Source organism: Montipora foliosa, chromosome 12, assembly GCF_036669935.1.
Source record: "Montipora foliosa isolate CH-2021 chromosome 12, ASM3666993v2, whole genome shotgun sequence".
Lineage (NCBI taxonomy): Eukaryota > Metazoa > Cnidaria > Anthozoa > Scleractinia > Acroporidae > Montipora > Montipora foliosa.
Window position 1 is genome coordinate 19752367 of NC_090880.1, and position 12500 is coordinate 19764866.

The 12500-nt window shown below is 38.3% G+C and overlaps 1 protein-coding gene and 1 pseudogene across 3 annotated transcripts in view; one reads left to right on the top strand and one right to left on the bottom strand.

Moving 5' to 3' along the window:
* Positions 1-3868, bottom strand: part of LOC137979277 (DNA replication complex GINS protein PSF1-like) — a 5192-nt pseudogene extending 1324 nt beyond the window's left edge.
* A 62-nt stretch (positions 3869-3930) lies between these two features.
* Positions 3931-12500, top strand: part of LOC137979509 (lysophosphatidylserine lipase ABHD12-like) — a 21688-nt gene continuing 13118 nt past the window's right edge. Inside the window, exons 1-9 of one of the 3 annotated variants that reach the window (XM_068826778.1) lie at positions 3931-4089; positions 4204-4248; positions 6128-6237; positions 7973-8075; positions 8882-8998; positions 9846-9876; positions 10388-10433; positions 11889-11924; positions 12494-12500. The exon at positions 12494-12500 is cut by the window's right edge and continues 87 nt beyond it. In XM_068826778.1, the coding sequence (XP_068682879.1) occupies positions 3980-4089; positions 4204-4248; positions 6128-6237; positions 7973-8075; positions 8882-8998; positions 9846-9876; positions 10388-10433; positions 11889-11924; positions 12494-12500 (605 nt within the window). In that variant the 5' untranslated portion in view covers positions 3931-3979. The remainder of the gene's footprint in view (positions 4090-4203; positions 4249-6127; positions 6238-7972; positions 8076-8881; positions 8999-9845; positions 9877-10387; positions 10434-11888; positions 11925-12493) is intronic. The other 2 variants (XR_011118352.1, XM_068826779.1) reach the window with 2 other exon arrangements.

Here is a 12500-nt window from a genome sequence, read left to right on the forward strand (position 1 = left end):
ATTGATGCTCTCTTGTCAGATCAATGGCTTCCCAACAGGGTCGTAGCCAGTATGAAGCAAACCGAGGGGACTTGCCTCAGTCATTTTTTTTCGTGATTTTTTTTGAAAATAAAAGGTGATTTCAGTGTTTTCTTTAAAATGTACTCATCATAAACACCTAAAACACCTAGAAAGAGAGAGTTTAACAATGGACATTGCCTCAGTCATAATTATAATTTTTTCTGGCTACGGCCATGCCCAATACAATATCAGCTGCTGACTCCCTAAGTGCACACAACAGACCTAATCCCAAACAGTAACATTGGCTAACTGGGCAGGCAAAGATAGGATAAAGTGAAAAATAAAGAATATGCAATATCTAGTACCAAACAGAGTTGTAGACTAGCAGGAAGAGTCAGCAAAGTGGGCAGCTGGTTTTCTTTTGACAGCCCTGCTCTCACGTAAACATATCTTTTTAAATTTGCCCCAGCATTGAGATTTGACAATACATAAAAAGTCACAAAACAGTGTGATACTTTCAAAACAAGAACAAGAAAAACAACAACAACAAACACATACACACCACAAAATTGTTGATTAATACCAGCAATTTTGCCCTCTTGCTTCGGTCCCATACATGTACATAACCACACAACCGCATAAATTGCATACCTGACTGTTTCTTCTTCAATAACACAACAGTTCCTTCCTCTGTTTCAAACTCACCAATAGTACTTCTAGGGCATCGAACCTTTAAAGTAAATAAAAACGTCTATCACCTTATTGCCAGGTTTGGACACTGAGTCACCTGGGCCTTTCACTTATGTCCAGCAATGCACCAAATTAGGGGGTGTGACAACAGTTTTGAATCCAAAGACTCGCTGAGATGCCCAAGGGCCCCTTGTTTGTGAACCTGGGCCAAGATCAAAAACATTGCAAAACGTTCAACACCAAAATAAATGCAATATAAACGAGACTTCAAGATCTCTTTGCAAGCCTGTCGAAATTTCGAGATCAGATTTCATGCATCTAATTGAGGGCATTTCATGACCTTTGATTTGCATTAATAATATTGTTAACTTTCAGTTTTGACCAGTGTTCTCCAAAATTTAGGTGCTCCAGCTCCTTATGTTTTCCTTTCCTTGTCCATTTCCTTTTTCCTTCAGTTTGAAGGTATTTTGAAATGAAAGTTTCCAAGAGGTGGAGCTAAATGTGGGTTGTAAAAGAGAGATGCCCCAGGGAAGCTACCTTATTCTGAGGATCTATCTTCCAGATGAAGAGGAGGGCGAAAGAGATTACCTTGAGTTATTTTTGGTAAAGGGCAAGATTTGATAATCTTGGCACTTTAATTAATGGGGACAATAGTTTTAAGGTACAGTGAGTGATTCTAACCCATTGACTCCCAGGGGTAACCCCCACTGCGAGTAAAATCGTCCTGGCGTTAGACAGAGTAAAATACTAAGTATGTCCGGTTTCGGCCGGTTTTTGGACGTCAAAGGGTTAACCCCAGTTTTTTAATGGACACCAGTCACAGTGAAGATGGTGGAGTCAGGAGGGATAACCGTCTCCTTTTTTTGTCATAAGGGAGCTGTCTGCATGCAATGGCCTAAGCATTTTCTCCCAGCCACCACTCCAGGTGTATTTTTCTTCAACAACTGTGTCCTGACAGGGATCAGAAATTGTGTACCTCAAACTGAATGCATTATGTTCAAAGTGCGAAGAAAAAGTTGTGTTAACACACTCCTTTCTTCAAGTAGCCACCTAACTAATCTAATATACCAGTGGGGAGTAATTACCTCCATCAGAGTTTTATCATAAGAATCACATCTAAGAATAAGGCATAGTCCAGGTATTACTATAACAAAATGACTGACGACTTATACTTGGGCTGTCTGAACTACAGCATCATGTCCGACTAAACAGATCCAAGTCACACCATACCTCTATGTACAGGGATTTAGGTGGCTTCATGTCCTAGAAATAAGATATAATTAGAGAAAAGTTGCTACTGAGGTCGATATTTATGAATGGAAAAAAAAGGATTAAAAAGTTTGTACCTGTGTAAGGTCCAGGCCCACTGTCCTCATGTATGTTGCAAGAGATTTGTTATACGTTGAAAACCACTGACCCTATTGATGAAAAAAAAACTTAATGGGGCTTCGCCACAAAAATGTAGGATTAGAGAAAGAGAGGACAAAGAAGAAGAAGAAGACAGATAGTGACTACAAGGTATACTCTGGGAAAAGATAGCAACCAAACTCATCAAGCAATGTAATTACCTCTTGTTCACACAAATTACCTTGATTTCTTCAGGTAAAACAGTTCCAAATTCCCATCTCAAGTTCTTTATTTTAAGCATCCTGTTGTATCTGGAGAAATCATAAAAAAATAACACTTATGAAGAAAATAAGAGATTTAAAATACACATTTTTGTAGCTTTTTAAAAGTCACATAGAAGCAGGGAATACATGAGAGAAAAACAGTTCAAGTTATCATAGTACACTACAGAAGTTCTGCTTTTGGTAACTTACATGTATGACAGAAGACATCTCTTGTTTCTTTCTAAACTGGCATGCCGAAGATGCACTCCTGAAAATAATCCAGTTTCTCCTTCCACTGTCAAAGCCCTGATTATCATAAAAGAACTTATTGATTAATAAGGTGCTTATGCCTTGAACGGTTGTAGGAATACCTTCTTAACCGATAGACTCATGGAGTTGGATATAGTGGACACTTAAATAAATTACATAAGGTGTCAAAGTCTTACGCATATTTCTTTTTATTGAATGATGGTAAAGGTGAACCAAATCCCAGGATAATAATAGAGGACAACCTCACAGGGGCCAATCCAGGACTTTCTTAGGAGGGGGTGCACCTCTCACGTATGGCGTAGCAGGGGAACCCCCTGCATCCTCCCCCTAGATCTGCCCCTGTCCCAGGTCAATTTAGAGAGAAGAGATTCTTGTGTCCCCTTCAAGAAGAAGAGTAATACAGGGATGGTAACTAAACTCAGTAACATTATATTAAACTTACACTTCTTTTTGGTTCTGCTCAAACAAAATTTTCATCTCCTCCAAGACTTGCCTCACTAGATCCTCCTTGAGTGCCGCAAAAAAGAATTCATTAATCAGGAATTAAAAGGCTGTGAAAAAGGGGAAGGAGGGGGAAAAGGCCATCTGGGAAAATGTGGAGGTCTGTTTCTTCAATCATTGAGGAACATGCAATCACTGAGACATGCTACATAAAATCAAGCCTCCATGCTCAAATTCCCAATCCCTCTGTGGTGATGATCAAGTTCCCACATTCTGGAAAGAGTGACATTCTGGAAAGAGTGACATTCTGGAAAGAGTCACAAAGAGTAAAATGCTTGGGGTATTGACAATGTCTATGTCTCAACTTTGATCTGATTAATTTGTCACAAACAGGCAACGAGACAAGTGTAATGAAATTGCTCAACCCTCCCTCGTGGAAATCATTCATATTCCCCAACCCGGCCTGGAAGTCAATAAGCTAAGATTGTCAAATTTCCAACAACGGATGCAAGACAAAAAAAGAATAATGCCGGGGTTATGTAGATTTGCCGATTTTTGTAATAATATTCTGCATTAAATATAAGAAATCGGGAGATTGTGAGGTATGACATTGGAGTGGATGAAAATTAATGGCCTTTCTGAGCTTAATTTTCCCGCCAAAATAGGCGTTAAGAATTAAAATAATATCTTACGTTATATGGCGGTAAAGTGCCATCCATGGATCTTTTTAACTCCTTCACTAGCTCAAGAGCTTTATCACCAAACATTGCGCTTCAATCGGGTCAGGGAAGGGCAAAAATTCAAAAAGGTTTCCACGAAGCGAAATGCACTCCTGCGTCCGCCATGTTGATTTAGCTAGTTTCCAGTTTCCCCGAAATTTTGGTCACGACGGGTTCTGGATAGTTTACACAACATCCGTAATCAAACTGGCATTTTGCAACACACCTAAAATACTATTTCTCGCTGTTATGTCCGAAGGAGTTAAAAAGAGAACCGCCGGTTCTAGAACGAGGTGTTCTGATCATGCTCAAGAACAAAATTCAGATGTAACTGTTGTACATAAGAGGCAACAGCGTAGGTAACTGAAACCTTCCCGGTCCACCTCTACTTCGAAGCTTGCTCTCGTGCGTGCAGAAACAGCCAAAGTTACTTCAGCTTTTGAACTTGTCTTTGCGTTTTATGTTCCACACAGGAGTTTACTTTTGTCCCTTGTGTTAGGACTCATTTCATTTTTTTGGTAAGTGACAAAAACTTAACTTTTTTTCTGTGCGCTCGCTAGCTGTGTAAAACGGAATTCCCCTCTTGAAGATGTCATTAGCAGATTAATTACATATTAATTTGTCCCTTTGGAAGAAAGAGACGGAAGTAGCGAAACAAGGCTAAAGTATAGAATGACCTCTGACCTGTGTTTGTGTTTCTTTTCTCTGAGAGGTTTTACATGGGTAGTCCTGTTTTCCACCTTTCATTGTAAATCAACTTTTATTAACATTCAATATTCTTTAACTCATTGCCAAGTCAAAGGTATTTTTGTCCCGGTTTATGATTATGCAGGAAATGTAGATCTTGACAAGTGTCATTGAAATCCAAAAAGAAAATTGGGGGTAACCACGCATTTTTCCAAGATAATTCATGTATAATAATTGTAAAAAGCTTTAAAATACAAAGCAATGTATGGCGTTCTTTCTCAAATTGAAGCTTACTTATTTCTCAAAAATGCATGGTTAACCCCAGTTTTCTCTTTGGATACCAAGACTACTTACTGAGATCTACTTTATTCGGATAGTTTTAAACCTCGCAAAAATATCCCTGTATTTGATAGTGAGCATCACCGATAGGAAACTCGAGTATCTCGAGATGTGCAGAACTTATGCGCAATAACAATAGTAGGCACCATCCTTAATAATAGATTTTACTCTGTGGGTGAAGTGCAGGTTATCAGGGACGGATCTAGGATAAATGATGACCGGTCTCCAAAATAGCAAAAAAGTTTCTCGGGGGGTCCAGGGATTTTAACTCTCTAAAGTGCCCTTTCCTGAGTGTGTTTCTGACTGATTTCAGTAAAATGGTGGAAAGTGGTATGGATCCGCCCCTGGTTATAGACAAAAGAGAGAAGTGATCCACACCGCCACTTACTGGATGATTTAAGCAACGTTGTCTCTTATAGACAGTTGCAAAATTCAGTTACCTCCAACAGGATCACAATGGTCATAGGTTTTGAATCCTGTTGGGGCCACCTAAATTTTTCAGGTGTCTATGAGAGACAATAGTAATTATAAGATGAGTGGGAGGATCACATAGGACTCTCTTTGCAGATTTACTCTTTTCAAAGCCAGATGATTTTACTTGTCAATTGAGCCGAAGCAGTTCAGTAGTCAATCATGGGTAACAACCTCTACCTCCACTCTAAAACTATGCCCCTTTTAACAACCTCTCTAAATCCACCCATCCCCTTTAAAATAGGTGAGCCTTATTATATATTACAAGCGGTATAGTTCAAATAATTATACAATAAAGCAAACTAAAGTAAAGTCATCATGATTTTAAAAGATAATCATAAAGGGTGTGTTTCTTTGGGAAAATCCAAATCTGGATTCTTGTATCCAAAAGGGGATTTTGCATTTCTTTTAATACTCAAATCAAAAAATGGATTATTGATCCGAAGAATCCACTTGGAGAGTGGATTCATTAGATCAGATCTGAATCCGGATTTTAAGAATTCATAATCCGTGCGTTTTTTTTGGAGACCTATTTGAAAAAATTGGCCAGTGATAGTCTTGTGAAAGTAAGTTTCAGGTGTGTTTTCAGTGCTATTTTTTCCTTTAATGTACCCGAAATTTATAGAAAGTCAAAAATTTTTCGCAGAACCTCAATTTGATACATGTACAAATTACATTAATCCTAACCGGCTGAAATTGGGCTGCCACGCCAGAAAAATCTGTTTTCGGGTCCTTTGTTTTTTTTGGGAATGAAGTATCCAATGTGATTTGAGATCATACATGTAAATCCAGTCTTGGATTCTCCTAAAGAAAAGTACCCAAAATATTTTTTAGAATTTTATCGTGTTGCATTATTTTGTTCCAATCAAATTTTAATGTTATATATACATGTGTACTTAGGGCTTTTGTCAAGATTGTGCTGGGAGCAGTTACTCTGTGTTACATTGCTTGTGTTATACTGATGTATTCTTCACCAGCTGCGAGGGAGCTTATAATATATTTACATCCTTGTGAGTTGTCACTCCTTCTATGATAGCAATATCTCAGAAATTATGCAAATGTCTTTGTCTTTCCACCTCTAAGATTGACACTGATTGATTTTCCTCTGGCTAATGCTAGATGATTTAACCTGTAAAAAGGTATCCCATAAAGAGTAAAAGGTTTTAAGAGATCTTAGTTTGCTTCTACAGAAATTGCATGTATGCTTTGAGGTAATTTTTCATTTCAGTACTACTAAGTTAGTTTTTTAACTTGGTAAATCTTCCTTAAATTGATTAGTGATTAGTGATTAGGGTCAATGCTCAGCCTATTGATTTGGGTTACTTTGCTACTTTGAATGGTTATAGCTTTCATGTATGGTTAGATACATAATCTTAGCTGTGCAGTCGATCTTTATCAACGAGAGGAATGTTGGAGCTGCCATTGGTGCCATTGGTGGGCATTTTCTAATGGAATGAGTACATTTTGACGAGTGTGTTAACGACTTTCTGGCTGATTTCTGCATAATTTCTTAAAGCCTCTTTTTCATACTTGTATCCTCTGTGAGAAATTCGACTGTGTACTTGGGAAAGATTTGAAACAGCTCCCATTTTGAACGACTTTCTTGATGTTCCCTCTGAAGAGTTTGTTGTTGCTGTAAGCCCATTTCTTTTGAGTTATCATCTGATGTTTTCAGTCTGTAATTGTTTTGGCTTAGATCGATCGTAATTTCCTGAAAGGCCGAGTTTCTTCTCTGTTTTTTTCTTTCAAGAAATGTTTGGCCTTACTGTAAAAATCATGAGTCTTTTCTATTCCAGACCTGTAATTCTCCGTACATGTAGAAAACAATTTCATTCAGTGAACGCTCGTGCATTGGCGTGACTCCGCCATTTTGTCACTGCTACATGTATATGTAGATTAAATGCCACATGTGGCTCTGGACCCGGTTGTTCAACAGCCGATTAACGCTAATCCCAGACTACTCCCAAATGCTGTTCAACACTGATATTCGGCAAAACTTTACATTAAAAGAAGTTGATCTTGAAAAACAAAAATAAGCAAATGAAACTTTCACCAAAAAGTTGAAAACAAGAAACAAAAGTTTATGCTAATCCTGGATTAAGTTAATCGGCTTTCAAACGAACAACCGGACCCTGCTGTCCAAATGTGAATAAATCAAAGTTTGGACCCAGAGTGGCCTGGGATGAATAATAAAACATTTAATTATAAATTATTATGGGGAATTTGCATGAGTTACTTTGTATGGTCAAGTGGATATTAAGAGACTGAGCGGCAGATCCAGATAGGGAGTTCAAGTTCAAGTTCGGGGGAGGAAAAAGGAAAGTCTTGGGGAGTATGAAATGTCTGTAAGAAGCGTTCTAGAGGGGGTGGGTATATTGGTGGGTATAATTTACCTAAAGCAGTTAAAAATAAAAATTAATCAAAAAAATATTAACTGCAGCCTGTATTTTTAGAGGGAGTTTCTATTAGCTTTCTATTACCAATATCTGAGAAAGCAATGTCTTCCCCTGCTCTAACAGAGACACTGTGACCAGAAATAGGGCATCTCTTACAAGATAAAGGGTCAAGATCTTAGTTTGCTCAGGACTATAACAATTACATATATTTTAGGCAATAAATTTGTATCGATTCATTGGGTAGTAACATAAATTAAGTAAAGAATTTTTGGTCTTCATTTTTTTTAAAACAATCAACTCAGAAATGAATTTTCTCTAATTTTCTCTTTTTCTTTCTCCACATACCAAGTGAAAAATCCATTTCATAACTTGTCAGATCCCATTTCTTTTGGTCTGCCTGTAAATACTGTTCATTTTTATATTGATGGTTCTGCTGGAAAATTAGGAGCATGGTAAGTTTGATTTTCGTGTTTCCATAGATTGTTTTTAGTAAGTGCACCACGTACCAAAAGGGACTGGTGTAATTTTTGTGTAACATGTACACTTCAAAGTAATTGCATTTCTGTTTCTCCAGCTTGCCCTCTATTTTCAAGAATTTACCTCTGAAAATAATGCTCTACTTCAGCATGTTCCTTAGTCCATCAGATCTCTGTGTTTAACTTCTTGAAAATGAAAGGAAAATTCATCAAAAGACCAAAGCAACAATTTCTTGAAGGACTATTTCTAAAGCCTTCATGTACTTTTCGAAATATCAAATATTCAGCTTGATAGTGAGTCCATGAGGACAAAAACAATAGAAACATGTTGGAATAAATGTGACAAAATATTTGCATATCATCCACTTTTCTTTGTCTTTGTCCTCTAAACCTCACGTTTGAGCTGAAAATTTTTAATATGTTGGAAAAGGCCTATTTTTGAGTAATTTTGTTTCACCTTTCATACAGTATGATTGACATCTGAGTTGGTATAATTTTAAGTGCTTAATATCATTTTTGTCAGTCAAAATGGATATGAGAACTGATTGACAAAATTATAAAAGTGTGATTTTGTGCATTGAGAGTTGGTGACATGCAAAGAGGGTGCAACTTGTTTTTTAGGCAATCACATACTTTGGAGGAAAAAGTTGTATTATTAGCAATCTCCCTTCCCAGCAGTTGTGTATGTGAAACCGCTGGAAATTTAGTGTGTACATGCATGTATTTAGCACTGGGTAAGTTAAATTTTAATCCGTAATTTTTTAAAATAAACTGTCATCTAGGGATATTCCATCTGTACATTCACCTGAGATAAAAGATTCATCGCAAGCCAATGAACATTCCCACCTCAAAGATGGTAGACCTGTTATTCTGTATCTTCATGGCAATGCTCATACAAGGTAGGCACACTGTTCTGTTGTTCAAAAGGTAAATAATGCTATCCAACAGTTAAATCACAGTCTATCCAGTGGATAAACACTTGCTAGCAAAACCAATTTAGTTATCCAGTGCATAGCATTATCCACCCTTCGAACAACTGGGGCCCGGAGATTACAAATATTACCTTGTGTACATGTATTCCACATGCTTTATAGTGAGGCCTTCCAAGTCACAATAATATTGTTGCCATTACCATAACTTTCTGTTATCAGTATTTCTGACGAGGTACAGTGTAACAACATAGTGGTGTGTCCAGGATGCTTGCCACTGATCTTCAAGAAGTCTTTTGTTGCCATTTTTTAGAATAATGTCTCTTGCTAGGTTTTCCCTTTGAAAGGCCTCAATAATAATTAGATCCCATCTATTTAAAATGTCTAGAACCCCTGATGTTACAGAGTTACATGTATGTAGTATAAAGTGGATTTACTATTTTTAATTTTGATAACTTTCTCATTGGTTTCTTCTGGAGTCCCTAGTGAAAGGTTGCAGGACTGGTTTAAATTGTTACGCTTGAATTAAAATGATATTCATGTTTGCCGTTTAGATTCTCCCATGCCTAGCCTGATTTCCACAATATGTACAGACACCTGTTTATTTTAACTGGAATTTTCCTATTTAATGGTCTGCCATTACTAACTTTAAGATCTTGAGAAAGCTGGATCAAGGAGAAAATGGCAGTCAAGGCTCACTAGTTTAAGAATGCAATTTTTGTGACACACACGTCAGGTCTAAAGGTTGCCGATAAATAGAGAATGGCCTGTAGCCTGTACGTTAAATAGTTCACACGTGAGTATGTTTGTTTCCTAGAGGTGAAGATTGCAGAGTACAACTCTGCAAGGTCAGTGTTTAAATCTTCCTCTTTGCATTACAGCCAATTAATGTCACCGTAACCCACTTGGAATCTGCAACGTTTTCTTTTGTCTGGGTTAAAACCAAGAATACCACGAGTCAGACTTCCTGTTACCTGCCTTTGTTATTATAAGTTCGTGTCAGTTACACATTTCTTAACCAAAGGTCTGCAGTTAGTGGTCTGGGGGGTAGGGGAAGAGAAACAATGGCAGGAAATACGTCTGCGTTTGCGGACTAACTCTTGGTGAGAGGTCAAAAAATTAATCTTACTGTGGGAAGATTGTGTTGCAAAGGTCATGAAAAGATCTCCCTCATGAGACTTCTGCATCTGCAGAAAATTGTCCTGAACAAAGCACTTAGCAGTACCCTTAGCTAGTTTGTCTGTGGTTAAGGTCGGACCCTCCCCCCCCCCCCCCTGCCCCACTCCCTTCAAGTATATAAACTGATAGTATTGTTTCCCATGAAATAATTGTGATATATTATTTTTATCTGTTCTCTAGCTTTTCAGTTCCTGGGGCTACCATGCCATAACGATAGATTATCGTGGTAAGTTAAAAATGCACACGTGACTTTTCAGTAGGAGGTTATAGGTTTATACTCCGGTACTGCCTTTACAATGACATCTAAGAGTTTGCAATTCCCCAAAGGTAAAAACTTGACGGTTTCTTTTTCTTCAGTGAAGGGGTTATCCTCTGCTGTGTGCCATAAGGAGTTTGGCTGGTGTAGTGAGCATTATGTCCAGGCCTCCTAGCTCCACGATCTTATCCAGGTGATCTGGTGACGTAATTCGGAGGACTGGGGTGAAAAATTTTAATGCCGTATCCCACAACCGCGCGTCAGGTCTACTTGAATGTTCATTCAGTAACAGGAAATGATTGTGGTAGACACGGAATGATCTGTTGAGTTTTGGCGATGGAAATACTGCAGGGAGTTTGGAAACAACACCTAAAGCCGTGCACAGTTGTGGAATACAGCATTAAAAATTTTCTTCCCAGTCCTCCGAATTACGTCAACAGTACACCTGGATGTATATTAGATCTGGCTGACTGGTGCTTTGCCTGGAGATCATACCTAAGAGGCACCTTAAATATGCTTTTGGCCATATCTAGTCAAACTACACCCTTCACAATCTACTCACTTAGATTGCAAGAAAGGATGGTTAGTTGTGCCAGTTTTCTAGTTACAGGTAGTTTCAGATTATGTCCAGAAATGCACACAGATTTCAATAAGCATCACGAAGTCTCCCCAGTTTCAACATCACTGGTCTCTCAAAATACAGACACTTAACGTCACAAAGTGTCCCCCAAATGCTTCTTTTTAAGTGAGGATAAACAGCTGCATTTGCCCTGAGATAAAAATAACTCTAACCTTTACCCTTGCCTTATTGTTGGAAATAGGTAGCCAAGGCTTCGACTTAAACAGACATGTTATGTTGGATATCAAAATAATTGGGCGTGCAGTGAAGCCTTTCTTTTACAAGGGTTACACTTAGGGTGCGTTCGATTGACCGTATTCCGGAATAGGAATACATGGAATAGAGGTTAGAAATCCTTCGTTTTTATGGAGATTCACATTAAAATTGTCAAACAACCGCTAAATGCTATTTTAAACATATCTGCCATATCCTTGTTGCTTCAAACCACTAGACATATCGTTTTGAATCATTGCTCCAGGTATTCTTATTCCGGAATAGAGCTAAATAGGGTCAATCGAACGCACCCTTAATAGCCAAAGGCTAATGAACTTATGGCCCTTGCTGAGTCCACGACCACGACAGATGGCCTTAGTGTGGACAGGTGAAAGTGGAGATGTTTGAAAATGATTGCCTAAAAGCATACAATCATCAAAATGCGGTCCTTTACATGGCCTTGAAAGTTATTGAGTTATTCTCAACTGTATTAACTAACTTCTGCCATAATTCAGGGATTAGTTAAAGTAATGCTGATGTTATAAAGATTGTAACCACTTGACCGTGTGTTACTGTTTTTTTTCCTTCATCAGGATTTGGTGACTCTGATGGCACACCTTCTGAAAATGGTAATAAAATGAACATGCATTTATAGGTTCAATAGGTTATCTTGGTATAGAAGCAAGAGTGAAAAATTGGCGTTGCTGGGTGAGTCATAGTCCATGGACCGTGGGATGTGTGTCAGTGACGCAACTGTAGGCACAAGTTCAATTCTAGAGTCAAGCTCTTTTTTGCAAGTTTGTTGAAAGCAACCCTTAAACCAAGCCCATTAATCTCTGTAAGAGGTAAAAATGGTGAGTTTTTTCAGACTACGTGGCCCATTGAGTGGGGAGCTTATCCTGGATCCCATGTGGTATTAGGCGACATGACTAGGAGTTACTGTAATTATTCTCCCCGTGGATGGGGTGCAAGTTCATCACAAGGTCTCACCCCTCCCCTAACCCAAGTCGTGGGCTTCAAAGCCCCTTTATAGCATGTGGCATGGCAAGCAAGGTCTGATCGCCGCGCCGTTTCTCTGGTGGAGTCAGAGAACTGGTGAAAGGGGTTTGTCGCCGCTTGGTAATTCATTGGATTTACCTAAATAGATATCTTTGATATCCAAGGGAATACTTATTTTTTTATTTTTCTATACACGCAGGACTTAT